Source organism: Mesoplodon mirus (genome assembly GCF_964341445.2).
Source record: "Mesoplodon mirus genome assembly, chromosome: 7".
Classification (NCBI taxonomy): Eukaryota; Metazoa; Chordata; class Mammalia; order Artiodactyla; family Ziphiidae; genus Mesoplodon; species Mesoplodon mirus.
The window spans coordinates 62002825-62020925 of NC_138983.1; the positions used below are offsets into that span (position 1 = coordinate 62002825).

General features: G+C 45.5%; 2 protein-coding genes across 2 annotated transcripts; both read right to left on the reverse strand.

Annotated features, from left to right (window-relative positions):
• Positions 1 to 174: 174 nt before the first annotated feature.
• On the reverse strand, positions 175 to 11585 carry LOC309807772 (uncharacterized protein C11orf16-like). Its single transcript, XM_082627697.1, is given in 9 exon segments — positions 175 to 1350; positions 1352 to 1530; positions 3082 to 3738; positions 4369 to 4465; positions 4469 to 4620; positions 6190 to 6347; positions 7605 to 7789; positions 11065 to 11172; positions 11509 to 11585. Coding segments are annotated over 7 exon segments (1452 nt in total). The 5' UTR covers positions 7772 to 7789; positions 11065 to 11172; positions 11509 to 11585; the 3' UTR covers positions 175 to 1308.
• Positions 11194 to 15146, reverse strand: LOC309807773 (achaete-scute homolog 3-like; the record flags this gene model as incomplete). Its single annotated transcript, XM_082627698.1, is given in 3 exon segments — positions 11194 to 11939; positions 15079 to 15128; positions 15131 to 15146. Coding segments are annotated over 3 exon segments (624 nt in total). The 3' UTR covers positions 11194 to 11381.
• Positions 15147 to 18101: the final 2955 nt, after the last annotated feature.

Below are 18101 nucleotides of genomic sequence, written 5' to 3' on the forward strand. Positions count from 1 at the left end.
AGGGTCAGCTTTCCTAGGAACTGGAGTTTGTCACTTTCAGTGCCTATTTTAACTTGAAAGTCCCCTCACCCTCTTCTGCCTGAAGTCATAGTGTAATGATGCTGTCTGAATAGTTTTTACTGCTTGCTTTCCAAGTAAAGGTTAATTATGATAGTAAAGTGAGAAATTTGGAAATGAAGAGAATTCCTTTTTATTGGCATTAAGAAGTCAAACAAAATGTTACTCATGTACAACTGAGGCTTTATGAAAAGATGGCAGAGAGGCTGTGGACACATTTGCCCAAAGCAGGCCAACCATATTCTGTAGAAGAGGCATCTTCTGTGGAAGAGGCATCCTCAAGCAGATCGCACCAGGCCCCTGGAAGGGAGCCCTTGCCAAGGCCGCCACACTCCTGTGCCCCTTAGGACAGGTGCCACTCACCTGCAAGGATGTCTTCCTGGGGTGAAGATGCTGCTTATTGGATTATCACCTGTGGCCTGCACTGTACCATTTCCATAGAAGAAGGCCTGTGTCAGCCACTTTGTAACTAACTCCTCCTCAGGTATCTACTCTTTAGCTTCCTACAAGAGAAAAAGAAGTCCTGAGAGTCTTATTCTGACTTTAAAATCAGTGACGTTCGATCCTTAAAATTACAAAGTCATTGATGTGTCCTAAACATCTTTAAGCTACCACACCAACAGTATTGTTGCATCTCTCAGTTTAGTTGCCTAGGGAGTCACCTCGTTTTGAACATGTCTTTCCTCAGAAAAAAGGCCAGTATTTTATATGATGAAAACAAAGGTCTGGGGACCTCCCTGGCAGTCCAGTGGTTAAGACTTCACCCTCCAATGCAGGGGGTGCGGGTTCTATCCCTGGTCGAGGAGCTAAGATCCCACATGCCTCACAGCCAAAACACCAAAAAAACATAAAACGGAAGCAATATTGCAAAAAATTCAATAAAAGACTTTAAAACTCATACACATCAAAAAAAATATATTTCTAAAAAAAAAAAGAATACAAAGGTTTAAGTAGAGCTGTATTCGCATTCCTAGCAAAGAACAGACTCACGGACCGAGGGCCTAGTAAAGCAGGCCCACGCCCACCACCATAGTGTAGAGGGGTCAGTTAACTGGGGATCCTTGCACCCCTAGTGATGAAATTCGTGGGTTCTGTAAGCCTTGTGAAATCATATGCAAAACTGGGGGTGTGTGCATTTTTCTGGGAAGAGGGGCCATAGGTTTTATCATTCTCAAAAGTGGTATGACCCCCGAAGGTCAAAGAACCATGGAAGGAGTCCTTCAGAAGCCCCTTCCCAGCCATCTGCTTTACCTAGATCCTTGGGGCTTTTAGTTTAGGGGGAATTCTGGTCTCCCTGATGTGCCGCAGTACCCCGACTCAGTTTTTTGTGTTCAGCTTCCTCTGGCAGGATCTGTAGTGGCTTCATGCCAGTGGCTTCCAGGACCAGCTCCCTGGGACTCCCCACTGCTGCGGTTTTCACTGTCTGTTGTTTGTTGCCCTTCTCTTCTTTCCCGATGTTGCAAAGTCTTGTTCCTAAACCCAAAACTCAGTTAGTTGAATATGCCACCATTTTGATGGGATTAGACTTGACTTATGAAGTGTATCAAGGATCACAGAATCCCTTAACTGTCTGAACCCTGTTTCAGTCATAAGCAAGGGTGGAGAGCAGCATGACTGCTGGCATGAATCCTGGCCCTCTGGGATTGTTAGGTTAGTCTCAGACAGTAACCTCACTGCCTGCAACTAAAAGGAGCCAAAAGCGTGGAGGGCGGAGGACCCGTACAAGAGGATCCTTAGGAGGTAGAGCCTCAGACCAGACTGTGAAGCATCAGTGCTTGATAGCAATCAAGCGCAGTTAGGAGAAGCAAAGCAGCACATTTCCTTAAAAGGATACAAGATCTGGAGGGGAGAGAAGAAAAGCTCTGGTATTTGCCATTGTTTCTAGCCCAGGCACACACGTCGTTTTACACGCTTCACCTCACCAGTTCCCCTCACTAGTTAGTGTGCTGTGCAGCACCATCTGGGATGGGGGCTGGAGATGCCCCTTTCTCCACGCCCCGTGCAGGCATACTCTCCAGAGCTTTGGGTGCAGAGGTAGGACCTGGCAGAGGGCAGGCTCACTGATTCTCATGGTTCAGCTCCAAGAATTAACCTTTGCCCAGAGCATAACAAATGATCCAGTACCTAGAGGAAAGCCAGGCCAAGTACCTGAAGATACTATATTTCTCCTTATAGCCAATTATTAGAATGGCCCACAGATCCTTATGCCCTTAGCGGTGGTATTCTTTAACCCTCAGTATCCCTGCCCCAGAGTGAATGTTCATTTAGTTCACTGAAGGTTGAGTTAGTCAGCACAGGGCCCCAAGAATCTAGTCTAGGGCTGGCTTATGAAGTCACCTCCTTCACAAAGCTCTGCCAGCTGCCTTAGGCGTCTGCTCTTTCTGGGCCCCACTGGGAATTTAGATAGCACGGCATGAGGCATATCAATGATACACTGCTCTAAACCTACAAGGGCATGTTGCTTGGGTAGAGAAGTTTGGGGATGGCTGCAGGTTGCCAATGACAATGACACTGCCTCCCCTCTCAGTGGTAGAGTGAGACGCATAAGGCTGTGCCTGGTTCCTCCCGCTCTGACTTCCTAAGGGGCCCATCTGGAGAGTAGGGTCTGATGGCCAGTGTTTAAAGACCCGTTTCTGAGCTGCTCAGGGCGCTGAAAGACTCCAATCAACACCTGGAGGCATTCTGACTGCACATCTAGAGAAAAATCAACGCCTCCAAGGAAAACGAGGGAGGGGAGGGTAGAAATGGACAGTGGCAGAGTCCTGCCAGTAGAGACTAGTGAAGAAAGAAAAGACAGTTGTCAAATAGGGATGCAAACCTTCGCACAAAGATCAGCCCATCCTTTCTTGTTAGGTTTCCATTTAATCAATAAAGCCCACGTTTCCCTCTTATCACAGCCCCCCCTTCGACATGACCAAGTGTTACTTCCAATCCCAGCACAGCGGACATGTGCCTCAGATTCCTGAGAGACACATGGGAGGGAAGGGAGCAGAGGCCTCAGCCCTGCCTTAGGAAAAGGTCTACCTGGCTTCCCGGGACGCGGCTCGGACCCGTTTCCCCTCCAGTACCTCCATTCCGGCTGGCAGAGGCCACCCTGCCTCCTTGGAGACTCCTCCAGAAGGATGGGGGCCGTGTTGCCTGTGCTGTCCACCAGCAGCCTCTGGGGAAGGCCCATCTCCAGCTCATTCTCCAGATCCTCTTCTTCAGAAGAGGAGGAGGCAGAGGAGGAAGAAACAGCCGTCGGAGCCTGCGCTGCTACTTCTTCCTCTTTAGGATCCTCAAGGGGCAAAAGCTGTGCCGTGGGCTTCAGCTCCGCCTCTGGATGCTCTCTAGCTGTGACCACTGAGGTTCTGGTTAGAAGCCACCAGGTGGGTCCAGCCAAGGGGCAGCAGCAGAGGCAGCCCTGGCCCAGCAGCTGGCAGCAGGCATGCGGGTGGCAGGGAGGGCACAGGAACGGAGTGCTCAGAGGAAGCCCGCCGGTGACACATCCAGCGACCGGCCCCACCAGAGAGCAGCAAGGGGCCCAGAGGAGGGGCCTGGGGTGCTCCGTGGTGAAAGGCTTGTGCAGCCTGTCCACAGCCTTCTTCCAGACGGCTGGGGGCACCCACCTGACCCCTCCAAGAGGCATAGGAGCTGTCCTGCCATTCCAGAAGTGAACAGTAATTTCTTCTTCTTTGGATGCTACATAACAGAAAAGGTCACGATTTTGTTACAGCCGCCTCTTTCATATCATGGGATAAGGGGTCTCCTCTCCCCAGAAGCAAAGCCTCATCACGGCCCCTCTGCTCTGCTTCTGCCCGCGCGCACCTCTCCCTGGAGAGCCTGCCAGGGACATTCCTCGCCTGCCCCATGCTTACCACCCCTTCCTGTGCCGCCATGTCTTGGTTTTCATGTCAAAACCAAGACGCATCCTCAGGTGGGGGAAGGGAAGGAGAAACCTCCTTCTGTCGCTTCTCTGAACACAACGATGCTGACTGGCTGGCCTCGCACAAGGGGACTGTCCCAGTCTCTGGACGACTTGGTGGGGGACCATGAGTACTGGTGTGACCCCAGGATAACCGCACCGCACCATAGGTTAAGTAACCAACATAGACATAGGAGCCTTGGGCTATTTTGCCCCGATAAAGAATATTTTATAATCTGAAAAATATGATTTGTCTATCTGTGGCCACCCTCAGGACGAAGCTGCAAGTGAAAGGGTCAGGATTTTTTAAGCCTCTAAAACCCCTAAGCTGGAGAGACACCCTTTGCTCTCTCAGCCTGATCACCAGCCTGGCTCCTGGGGACTGGGAGGCCAGAGCGCTCCCTTACCTCTCTGGGGGTCTCTTGCCTCCAAGCCCAAAGGAATGGTGCCGGGACCATAGTGCTGTTGGTCTGGTCCCCAGAGTGCCAGCACCTTGTCCCCAAGTCACAGTGAGTATGCCATGGATGGCGAGAACTGAATGACATCTTCCTCCAAGACCACGCTCTGCCGCTGGGCTGGCAGCCCTGGGCATGTGACAAGGGGAGCCTCAAATTCCACCAGCAGGAACCCCTGCCTCTCCAGCTGTGGGAAAGAAAACACTCAGAATAAGAGCTGGCATTAGGAAGTACTGCAGGGAGCACCATGGTTCCCCACAACGCCTAGGGCCAGGCCCAGGGTCTCCCTCCCACGCAGCAAGGCCCAGTTAGGGAAGGGGGCAGGGCCAGGCGCTGCTCGGGAGCCTGCTGTGGCAGAGACAGGCTGGCTGTGAGGCGGACGCTCTTCCCTCTGCTTCTTGCCGTGGCAACTCTTGTTTATCACTTCTTGCCTTTCCTGTCCCGTGCTCTTCCTTTTCCTGTTTTGTTTTGTTTTGTTTTTCTCCTATCTTTATATTTGGCCTGCAACTCACAGGAGTAACCTGGGTCCTCTGGATCTTTCCCCAAGCACACCCCCTCCTCCCAGCACTCCCAGGAAGTGTTGTCCCTGTGTCCGCAGCCAGCCAGGGGTGGGGTATCATCCACAGGCCCTCTCAGGCAAGGACAGGCTGGGGCTGTTGGAGCAGCCCTCTGCACTGCCATTACATCCATGAGGGGAGGCTAGGCAAAGGAAGCAAATGAGCAGCCTGGCAGAGAAGGCAGGACAAGTACTAAGCTAATTAAAAGAACAAGCTTACAAATTGACTTTTATCAAACCACTACACAGGATCTATATTTGAGCAAAACCCTGTTAATATTTCATTTGAAATTACATATTAGTTACTTGAAAATGACAAAATGACTTTTGTTTGGAAATTCTATAATTTATATATATTTTTAGAAATCACACTTGTTTTCCCTCTATGGATCCACATTCACAAAGTCTGACTCTTTGTGGGAAGAGAAAAATCCCAAAGAAGCAAGTAGCCATCAAAGTAAAGCCCAGGCCTGGCCCCAGCACGCAGGCACCGTGCTCCTGTGTGGAAGGACACAGGCTTACACGAAGTACACGTTTTGCTCCTCTTTCCCTTAGGCTGGCGCCCATAATTTGACACACTGAATTTTCCTGAACAAAGTGCTTTTACTGTATATTTTCTTCACTGTTATGGATTGAATAGTTACCCCACCAAATTCATATGTTGATGTCCTAGCCCCTAGTACCTCAGAACGTGACCTTATTTGGGAATAGGGTCATTGCAGATATAACGACTTAAGACAAAGTCACACTGAGTACGGCTGAGTAGGGTGGGCCCCTAATCCAATGACTGGTGTCCTTACAAAAAGGGGAAATTTGAAGACGGACATGGACCCAGGGAGAACACCATGTGAATATGAAGGCCAAGATTAGGGGGATGCTTCTACAAGCCAAGGAACACCAAAGATTGACGAAGTTAGGAAAGGTGCATGGAACAGATCCTCCCTCACAGCCCTCAGAATCACCAACCCTGCCAACACCTGGACCTCCAGTCCCCAGAACCGAGAGACAATTTCCGTTGTTTAAGCCACTCAGCTTGTGCCACTTTGTTACCCAGCCCTAGCAAATTAATGCACTCACTGACATTACATTTTCACTTCTGCATCCTGACCATGGAAGATCTGTGCTTATCCAAGTAACTGAACTGCTGGGCACACACAGCTGAGGCATATCAGGTATGACAGGGCCACCCAGAGGAGCATATGGGGAGATGTTGGGACTTAGGGACTTGCCTCGGGAGCAGCCCCTGTAATAAAAGCCATCTGCTTCCCTTCTTGCCAGGACCCATGCGTCCGCAGCATGTCCACCTCTTCTCAGCCAGCCAGGCCCCTGCCGTGCTGGGTCAGCAATGTGGAGACACGGGTCATAAGATGCATATCTGGGAAAAAGCAAATGGAATTAGGGAGTAGAGAAAACCAAGACCTAAAACCATCAAGAAACATGTTTCAGAGTTAGATCTGAGCAGCGCCATGGTGTGTGCATGACAGATAAGGCAATATGGAACAGAAATCCATGTAAAGAGTGGCAATCTGTGACTTCCAGTAAGATAAGGTAAGCTACTGGAAGGGGCAGGAGGAGAGGAGAGTGAAGGGAACCGTCGTTTGAGGATTGGGAATTGTCTCAAGGTGATCAGGGTGGGATTAGCCTTTATATATTCTGGTTATGAGTGCTGGTCTGAGACTAGACAGCAGGCCAGGAAAGACTTCCAGGAAGGGAAATTCTGAGGCGGTGTGTGGGATTCCACGATGAGGCGTGGAGGCTTGGATGGTGATGCCAAAGGAGCAAAACTGCAAGAAAGCTGAGCACTGTGGGGTAGTAAGAGAGGAGGAGGCATTTGAGCACGGGAAGCACAGAGGAGCTGACTAGGAGTCTGTGAGACAGAAAAAAGGAGAAGCTAGTTCTGGGAAATTTTGTGGACAGGACCAAGCTGTAGGGAATTGTTGAGTCAGGGTTTGGGTTTCTGAAAAAAACTGTTTACTTTGTGGGCAAGCCCGGATACAGGGATGCTTAACTCAGGCTTTGAATGAGATGGTCTACAGAGGTGAATCAAGAAAGGGGCTAAAGGGTTCAGGCTGGCGTGTCTCTAACCTGGGCAGACTGACTTGAATAGCATGGACATGAATCCCTGGGACTTGCACCACCTGTATGTACTTATAGGCTGAGCTTCCTTTCCCCTCTCGTATTCACACTGTAGACAGCCAACTAAGGATACCATTCATAAAAAGCCAGGATAACTGAGGGATACTGAGGGAACTTGAGGAGGGACCTGGAGACCTCACCTTAGCGGCTGGTAGCAGAAACCCTAATTTCTCATGTAGTCCCATGGCAAGTCTCAGAGCTGATGGTAAAATGAGCTAGAAGTTTTATAACTGATGATGCCTGACTGCCTTCCCTCACACATGCCAACTCTGACATCTGCCACTCCGCTAAAAGGTGGGATGAAAGCCAGGTCAACCTTTGATGTCACTGGGAGCGCAGTTTAGACTAGGGGAATATTAAACCCCAAGCAACTCAGAGCCCACACGGTAAAGAACCCTTTCGGCCTTCCCAGGAAGCAAGCTCTCTCCCTCCTGGGCCATCTCTCCCACCATCTAGAACCAAGAACAGAGAGGAAAAAGGAAGCCGAGATCGATACCTGCTGAGGGGGCTCTGCCGGGTGAGCCAGGGTGCTTGGGAGGCGAGAGGGCGGGCGAAGGAGAGTTCCCAGGGAGAAGCAGTGCTGGCCCAGGCAGGGGCCTTCAGGATTGTGACCACGCTGCAGTATTTGGGCAAAGGCATCCCAGGCCCTGCGGAGGAGTCCATGGCCTTGCGAGAGAACACCTGAGAACAAGCGGCAGTATTATCTGAGTTGTAGCCCACAGCCCAGGAGAGGGCGCCTGGCCCGGGCTGGGCTCAGCTCTGCGGTTTGCGGCCTCTCTGCGGCCGCGCCCGGTCCCACTGACGCACGGGGTGTCCCCAGAATCACCTGCCCGGGGAGGCTCAGCTCAGGAAATAGGGGAGGGGTTGAAAGAGCAAGAGCTGGGATTTCAGAGAAGAATTTAGCTGTAGTAAATCCTTCACAGCCTGCTGGCTGCGTGCTCACTTCACCTCGGTGCTTCAGTTACCGCCCAGGAGATGAGATGTGGAAAGCACCTGGCATATTTAAGTAGCTCAACATACGTTAGTATTTTTTCCCCCATCTCCACCCCAGTTGTAGGGACTTCGGGGGTAAGACCACATGTCCCTTCGCAAATCATAGGCCTGGTGACAAACTGACCCCTAACCCAAGCCACAGACTTCCCTCCTAACCCAGTCACCTGCGGAACTAGACCGAGCTGAGAGCCCAGGGCTGTGGCCTCCGTAGACGTGCTCAGAGGCGACAGCTGCCACCCAGGGCCCGAGATCCCACTCCGCTGGCCCAGCCCACCACGGCCCTGTTGAGTCTGCTCCTGCCCAAGTCCACAGTTCTGACCCCAAGGGGACTTATCACAGCCTCAAACTCCACCTCAGCCTCAGCCCCTTCCGACAGATGGAGTTCACGGCCTCAGACCTACTGACTCCTGGTTGCCTAGCAGGTTGCCATGGATGCGAGCCAGCTGGGCCGAGGGAGTATACTGAGCATGTGCAGAGGTGGGGGGACTGGGGCCTTGGGCCGCATGCGCGGGGCGAAAGGGTAGGGGATAGTTCTCCGCCTTTCTGGGGAGAGGGTGTTGGCGGGAAAGGCCAGTGCGACCTCAGTTCCCCAAAAGCTCGGGCTTCCCCTCTGCCGGAAGAGTCCGTCAAGATGCGCAGCCCTCCCGGATCCCAGGAGAGTCTCGTGAGGGAGGGAGCTGGTCCCCCAGAGACTCAAGGCTATTGACCTGCCTTCACCCGGTGCGGGCAGGAGGCTGGAGTGGAGGGAACCACTGGGTGGCCTAAGCACTCTAATATAGAATTTGTCTTTAGTTTAAAAAAAAACCCAAAAACCGGAAGTGTGGGCATGTTTGTCTGTAACAGACAGGACTGCTGAGGAGCGGAGGTGTAATGATCACTTGGGGTGGTGGGAGTGGACAGTGGGGACCAAAGGAACAGAAGTCTAGATTCTGCTCTCATTTGAACCTCCAGAGGAGGAGGCTGGTATTTGAGGCATCCGACAGTCACTGTGCACTGGCTGTGTGCCCAGCACTGTGTTCAGTGTAGAAGACCAAAAAAGTATGCAGGGACGTTTGTGGTTGTCTCTACCCCATCCATCCCCCCCTTCCACCAGTTCCTGTTTCTGCTGTGGCTCTGTGTGGTTAGGAGAGGCTGACTGTACCCCCCGATTCATGTGTGTCCATCAGCACATTCCATCCCCTGGCCACTAGGGCATGGGCATGTGCCTCTGGAATCAGAATGAATCTCAAGACTTTTGTTGGAAATCCTGGGTTATAGACTTTCTTTTTCCTCCTATACATAAATAAGAAAGCTTGAGGTTCTGGGAGCTTCTGACAGTCTTTCTGGGACATTGAAGCTATTCCCAGAGAGGATAGATCTAAAGAAAACAGGTTCTTGGTGACAGTGTTGAGCCCTGCCTGAAGGCGGCCCTACTGCTAGAAGCGAAGGTATGTGAACCAATAAATTCCCTTTATTGGTTACACCAATTTTTATCAGATTTTTATATCGGTTGCAACCAAAAGCATCCTAACTGATGTCTACCCTCACAGAGCTTAACTTTGCAGCCAGGAGAATGACTGTTACCCTAAAGGCTGAGTGATTTAGTCTCTGGCTATGAGAGAAGGATTCCTGAATAAGATAGGTGGGATTTCAATGGTGAAAGGAAGAAGGAGAATATTCCATTCCTTCTTGGTAGGAAGCAAGAGCTAAGAGAGAAGGATGCATTTGCAAGGCTGTGATTTTCTTTTTGGAGTGGAGGGAATGGGGTGTCATGGGAAAATCAAGTGTGGATATTCGGGAAGGCGCCAAATTGATGGGAGCTTTGAAAACCAAGCAGATAAATGTCAACAACGTCAGAGTCAAAAGGAAGTTGTCATGGGGCTTGAGCGATGAAGTGACGTGAAATACTTTAAGAAAGAATATCAGAGTGATGATAGAGCCAGTTGAGAACAGAGCCCAGGAGGCCACGGAGTTATCCAGACACAATGTGACAGGATGGAAATAGGAAAATAACACCACCAAATATTTCCTGATGCCTACCTGGCTTGAATCACTTTGCTGGGTGCTAGGAATATAGGATGTATAAGACTGACACCTATCTTCAAGGAGCTTACATTCTACTGAAGGCAGGGATAGGTGTGCAAAGATAGCAGGAGTAAAGATAGCTGAATAGGAATGGCAAGGAAATATGTGTTCACAATAAAGGAACAAGTAATGGCTGTGGTGGAAAGGCTTCACAGAGAGGTGACAGTGGAGGTGAATGTGACAGTGTGTTGGAAGTCCTGCCTGGGCTTGGTGACAGAGGGGACGTGGGAGTTAAGGAAGAAGGAAGAGCTGAGGCTCATCATAGGAACAGAAATAGAAACATTTTGAAGGCAGACTCCAAGACAGAGGACGTCACTGTCCTTCCCACATTTTCTGGCCTGGAGAACCTAAAGAATGTTGATGTCATGGGCAAAAAAGAAAAAAAAGAGGATAATAAATTTTAAAAATAATGGCTATGAAAACATTATGTGTTTTCATGTTTCACATTATGTTTTCACATAATGTTTTCATTATGTTTCACAAGCACTGTTAACACTGATAATAAACATAAGGGGTAGCTGCTTTTCCTATAATTCTCATTCTGTGGATGAAGAACTGAGAAAACACAGTGGGGATGCAGCAGAGTCAGAATGTAAATGGAGGCAGTTTGACTGTGGAGCCTGCACTCTTAAGCGCAAACTGAGCTACCTGAGGATGTCTGCTGCATGCAGGAAAAGGATGACTCTGAAGTAATTTCAAATGACAACAAGGTTTTGTTAACTACTTTTGCTTTAGCCCCAAGATACTTCCGCATCACGTTATGAGTGACGTATAGATTTCTCGCCAACCCCAAATAATAAAACCCACCAAACTGACAAATCCAGGGAGGTTCATTGTGATTGCTTAGCATGAAGCATCTGCAAAGTGCAGTACAGGCATTGAATAGTCATTAGTCTTACCTTACAATACTCTTGTGAGCTTCTTACAGCTGGGACTCTGGCCAAGTGTGTGAGAAGGGCAAGGTGAGAGATATAGAGAATTCTGGGGACTCCTGCTTCCCTAAAGTTCTTGAAAGAAATTACCAAAGGTTAAGAAGTGTTTTCTCAATTTACATAAGATAATGTTTAGTACATCTGAAACCCAGGTAAGAAATATCCAACACAGCTTAGCATTTGAACTATTATCTGCCCACCCAGAAACTCCATTAGGAAAACTATCAAATGATGTAAGGGACCATATTTTGTGAAATTATTTGTTTCTATTTAGAAACACAGAATCAAATGATTCTGAAAATGGGGTCAGTGTGGCGGCTGGTGGTTGCCATTATGGAGGAATCTTTCCTGGGGTTATTCTTGGCCTCAGCCTCATCAGGGTACAGAAGGGACTGCAGGTAATTAATGTACTTGATTGCGGCTCTGAGGGTTTCCACTTTGCTGAGTCGTTTCTCCAAGTACTCCTCTGGCAGATGATGTCGGAGCTGGGCATAGCCTTCATTGACACATTTCACCGGCTGCCTTTCCCGCTCATTCCTTTTCTGGATAAAGGCTGGCCTGTAGGAGTATTCACACCTTCTGTAATTTGGATAAGGCATTGGGAAGCAGAAGGCGCAGGCTTCCCCATAATCTTCCATGATCAGACAGTCACTGGAAAAAGGCAGCAATGGCAGGTCTTCAGAGTAAGGAGGTGGCACCGGGCCCTCAGGGTACAGGTGGAACATGATCATGGGGTCCAGATAGAAGGACCCGGTCAGTGGCAAGTGGGTGGAATCAGTGAAGACAGGCAGTTTGTCTGGCAGATTGGAGTAGCTTCTATTGTCCATCATTTCCTCTTTAGCCTGGAAACAGAACCAAGTTTATTAATTTGGCCAGATCAAAAGAGAACAGGTATCGACAGAGATCAGAGACTTTTCTGCTTTGATGAATAGTTTCTGAGCTCATTCTGAAAACTTGATGGGGTTACAACATTCTTTGGGTAGAAAGGGAGAGGATTTTTGATGGTACACAGAAATAGCATGAAATAACATTGACTTGCCTTGTGAGAAAGTTATTCCCTTTCAGTCCTTATGATTACAAGGATATATCTTTAGTCCGATGACAGTGTGTTTTCCATACTACTAGAATGCTTTCTAATCCTCCTCAGATGGAAGCCTTCAACAGGAATAGTATCTAGCTGGAATCTAATAATATTTTACTATTAATTTCTATTTATTGTGAATTATACTGATTTCACATTTACAGTAGTGATACAACGTCTCTTTTAAAAATAAAGCTACTTGAGTAAAAAATGTAAATTGATTTACAGAAAAATAGTAAGTAAATAGCAGTACAGGTGGAACACTAATATAATGAAGATTGTGAAGGTGTATTCAAATACTGGCGTTTGGGAAACAGTGAAACACCACAATATTCAAATACGTGTTGGAGAAATTACAAACTTGTTAGTGATCATGCAACCTCACAGGCATAGACTTCTTAAATGATACCTGATATGCCAAGGGCAAAACTGAAAATAAAAATAAGAAAGGAATCATTTGGTCTTAAAAATTCACTGTAAGATTTCCTTAATGAGAAACTCCCCTAACACATTTAAAACATGGTCAATTTACATATTTTTACTTAGAACTTTAAATATATTGAGTAAAGTGCATCTGTATTTAGGTATTTTTTTTTCATGGAACTTAAAGTATTATGCTCCAAGATGTCTCATATCAACACATTCCCTTCTTCTGAATAGGCCTGCATCCAGCTTATTTATTACACTACCATTACTTTTTGCCTTTGACTGTAATAATGTGGTCACAATGGATTTCACAGGAACATTATAGTGTAACTAGTTAACTGGAAGTCAAGGAAGTGCTATAGGAAAAGAGTGTTTTTCTTTCAGTCATTAACATTCTCAAGTTTCAATCTTGGCTTTGCCTCTTCTTAGCTGTGTGTCCTTAGGCAAATTTCTTAACCTATCTGAGCTCTGGCTTATTCCTATGTCCAACTGAGCTATCAACTATTCTGCAGGGTGGTTGTGAAGATTAAATGAAAAAAAAATACATAATGCACTAGGTATTAGTTCTTTTCCTGTTTCGTTTCTTAACAGATGAATACTTGTGCAGCATCCCTTCCTCACCTGCACCTTATAGAAAACCTGGCTTATATTTTCCCTAACACTGGAAAATCAAACATTGATCTATCCAAAGCACATCTGTTGAGAAATGAAGAACATACCCAAAATGGAAAAGGAAAAGCCACATGAAATCTAATTTTGGGCTTTCAGAAAAGAAGGAAAGGTGGCTTTCTTTTTCCACAAAAAACCCAGCCCTAATGTTTAAGGGCAAGATTAGGTAAACACTGGCACTTGTTTCTCTACCTGAGTAAAACAAAACTCTGCAGGCTGCACTATGTAATGACAGGAGCAGTCTCTAAGCACCAGAATTCAAGTGCAATAAAGTGTATTACAATTCTTGTGAAAAAAACTATCCTATCAAGTATGGCTACAGAAAAGACAATGACTCTGGAACCAGAAAGGGAAGTAGGGGATGGGGGACAGCAGATGAGGGGTGGGAAATGTGAGTGGTGGGGAGGGTTATAATGTCATGGTGAAAAAGGCTGAAAAAGGAATAAATGCCAGGAAAAGCTCTTCCATATAGAGGTGTGGTGGTGAGGGAATGAGATAAGTGCCATAGGTCCAATTAAAAATCAAAACAGAGGAAATGAAAGATTCCAAGTTACTGATCCAATGGCCTAAAATAACTAACATAAAATGAAAATCTCTGGATTACAAACTAGCCAAGATCCTGTCAAAAAGAAAAAGTTGCTGAGAAAAAGAGTTGGGAAATTCTCGAGCCAAGAATTCTACAGGGTAAGAGATAAAGGATGTGTATGGCAGAAGTTGGGAAATGATGGCACAGTGGGTATAGAGCCCCTATTACTACATTTCTGAGAACATCAGCACCTGATTTCTGCCTATAGCTAACGAGCCAGAACTGATACAACAGGGTACCAAAAAGTAAAGCAGATGTCATCAAAGCTAATTGCACACAAGAATTCTTTCGGTATAGTTCATCCTGACTGATAATTTTAACAATATCTTAAGCCTTGACCCAGATGAAATCTGAGTAATTTGTATACGCAGCAGGTAATTAATAGTTTCTAGGTTTTAACAAGACACTGCATAATTCTTGGAAAAAGAGCCTGGTGTCTTTGGAGACACACTGATGAGAAGCCTTTTCTATTGAGCATTTCCAAAAAGTTCACCAATCAGTGTAGCAGCATTTAAATGACCCTGTATTCAAAGAAGAAAATTTAACAACAACAGTGATAGAATGAAAAAGGCAGTAGCAAAGAGGATCGAGACAGGAAGTCTAGTGGCAGCTGGACATGTTTGTAGAAATTGAGTAAAGGTTTTAAAAGAGAGCCACACAGGCTGTACGTGCTGCAGCTCCAAAGCCAGATACACGCATAGCTAACAAATGCACCTGCCTTTTAGGGAAAATCTCAGGTGTCTGTCTTAGAACTCTTCTGGGAAATAAATGATGAGGTCTTAATGATAAAATCCTAAGAGATTCTGGATGCTCTGCTGAGCATAAAAGCTTCAACTTTCTGAGAGATTACAAATATCTAGCATGGAAAAAACAAAAAGCTGCAACTGCACATATAATTGAATTACTGAATGTTAGGCCTAGAGAAACCTTAGAAACCCTCTTATCCAATCCCTCATAATTGTTGCAGAGCTAGTAGCGGAGCAGAGGTCAGAACCTAAAGCTCCTGACTTCCAAACCCAAAAACACTTTCCACTCCTCCAGATGACTGAATCATCAGCAAAACTGACTCTTTCAACATATAAGCATATTTGATAGTTTAAGATAATGGAATAATCAGATAGCTGAAAAAATTCATCATTTATCAACCGTGCCTAGGGATTTTCTTAAAAACCATGTTTTTATTCTCCACCATGGGCCACTCTGGAGAAGAGTCTCTTACCTGAATTTTGTTGCCGAGAGGCTGTACTTTGGGCTGAGTCAGACTTAAACTGATTTATAGGTGATCATTTAGTAACAACATGCAAAATAGCTTACAGTTAAACAGAACTGCTCAGTCTGGTTTATCTGTTTTCTCTACCTAATATGTAGATATGACAACATACAACAATACTAAATAGAAAGCTTTGCTTGCAAAATTGGACTCTTGTAACAAATTCTTTTATTAAAAGAATGCCCCCCCATTTATCTGAGTTGTATAATCTTATATCAAAATTATTTATGGAAAATATCTTTAAGTAATAATCTCATAATGTGCAAATATTCGCCAATATTTTTAAAATAGAGATTAAGGCCATAACCAGGAAGCTCAATATGAACTTACATTTTATTATATATCTATTAAAATTTTTTTCCTTCTAAATAAACTATTTTTCAGAGCAATTGTAGATGCACAGCAAACTGAGCAGAAAGTACATAGTTCCCATTTACCCCCTGCTCTTACATATATGCACATTCTCTTCTACTACCAGTAGGCCAGCCCCAGAATGATATATTTGTTACAATTGATAAACCAATATTGACACATCATTATCACTCAAAGCCCATAGTTTACATTACGGTTCACTCTTGGTGTTGTACAATTCTATGGAATTTGACAAATGTATAATGACATATTATATACTGATTTTTTTTTACTCCATAGTTTTGCCTTTTTCAGGATGTCATATAGTTGGAATCGTATAGTAAATAGCCTTTTCAGATTGGCTTCTTTCACTTAGTAATATTTATTTAAGGTTCCTCCACATATTTTTGTGGCTTGATAGCTCATTTCTTTTTAGCACTGAATAATATTCCATTGTCTGAATACCATATCACTTACATGTGGAATCTAAAATATGACACAAAGGAACTTATCTATGAAACAAACAGACACACAGACATAGAGAACAAATTTGTTGTTGCCAAGGGGGAGGGGAATGAGGGAGGGATGGATTGGGAGTTTGGGATTAGCAGATGCAAACTATTATAATATAGAATGGATAAACAACAAGGTCCTACTGTATAGCACAAGGGACTATATTCAATATCCTGTGATAAACCATACTAGAAAAGAATATGAAAAAGAATACATACCTTCCCTGGTGGCGCAGTGGTTGAGAGTCCGCCTGCCGATGTAGGGGACACGGGTTCGTGCCCTGGTCCGGGAAGATCCCACATGCCGCCGAGCGGTTGGGCCTGTGAGCCATGGCCGCTGGGCCTGTGCGTCCGGAGCCTGTGCTCCACAACGGGAGAGGCCACAACAGTGAAAGACCCGCATACTGCAAAAAAAAAAAAAAAAAAAGAATACATACCTGAATCATTTTGCTGTTCAGTAGAAATTAACACAACATTGTAAATCAACTATACTTCAATAAAATAAATTTAAAAAAATATTCCATTGTCGGGATGTACCACAGTTTACTTATCTATTCACCTAGCAAAGGACTTCTTGATTGCTTCCAAGTTTTGGCAGTTATGAATAAAGCTGCTATAAACAGCCATGGGCAAGGTTTTTGTGTGGACATAAGATTTCAACTAACTCAGATATACCAAGGTGTGCAATTGCTGGATCACACAGTAAGTGTATGTATAGTTTTGTAAGAAACTACCAAACTCTGTGGCCATACCATTTTTGCATTCTCACCAGCAATGAATGAGAGTTCCTGTTGCTACACATCCACACCAGCATTTGGTGTTGTCAGTGTTCTGGATTTTGGGCATTCTAATAGGTGTGTAGTGGTATCTCGTTGTTTTAATTTGCATTTCCCTGTGGACATATGATGTGGAGCATCTTTTCAAATACTTATCTGCCATCTGTATATCTTTTTTGGTGAGGTGTTTGTTCAGGTCTTTGCCCTATTTTAAAATCAAGTTGTTTGTCTTATTGTTGAGTTTTAAGAGTTCTTTGTATATTTTGGAAAACAGTACTTTATCAAATATTTTCTCCCAGTCTGTGGCTTGTCTTCTTGTTCTCTTGACAGTCTTTCACCAGAAGTTTTTAATTTTAATGAAGTCCAGCTTATCAATGATTTCTTTCTTGATTCATGCTTTTGATATTGAATCTGTCATCAGCAACCAAAGGTAATCTAGATTTTCTCCTATGTTGTCTTCTAGGAGTTTTGTAGTTTTTTGTTTTGCATTTAGGTCTGTGATCCATTTCAAATTAATTTTTTGAAGGGTGTGAGGCCTGTGTCTAGTTTAATTTTTTTGCACTTGACTGTCTAGTTGTTCCAGCACCATTCACTGAAAAGACTTTTCTCCATGCTCCCATTGTTCCTTTGTCAAAGATCAGTTAACTACATTTGTGTGCATCTATTTCTGGGCTTTCTATTCTGTTCTATTGATCTGTTTGTATTCTTTTGCCAGTGCCACACTGATATTGACTTCATTACTGCAGCTGTACAGTAAGTCTTGAAAACAGGTAGCGTCCGTCTTCCCATTTTGTTCTTCTTCATTAACATTGTGTTGACTTTGAGTCTTTTGCTTCCTTACAATCAGTTTGTTGATATCCACAAAAGAACTTGATGGGATTTTGATTGGGATTTTTTTTTTTTTTTTCCTGCATTGGGTCTTTGTTGCTGCGCGCAGACCTTCTCTAGTTGCAGCGAGCAGGGGTTACTCTTTGTTGCACAGCATGGGCTTCTCATTGCAGTGGCTTCTCTTGTTGCAGAGCATGGGCTCTAGGGCGTGCAGGCTTCAGTAGTTGTGGCGCACGGGCTCAGTAGTTGTGGCTCGTGGGCTCTAGGGTGTGGGCTGAGTAGTCGTGGCACACGGGCTTAGTTGCTCTGCGGTATGTGGCATCTTCTCAGAACAGGGATCAAACTGTGTCCCCTGCATTGGCAGGTGGATTCTTAACAACTGTGCCACCAGGGAAGTCCGGGATTGAATTGAATCTATAGAGATCAAGTTGAGAAGAATTGACATCTTGATAATATTGTCTTCCTATCCATGGACATGGAATCTCTTATTTAGTTCTTTCTTTCA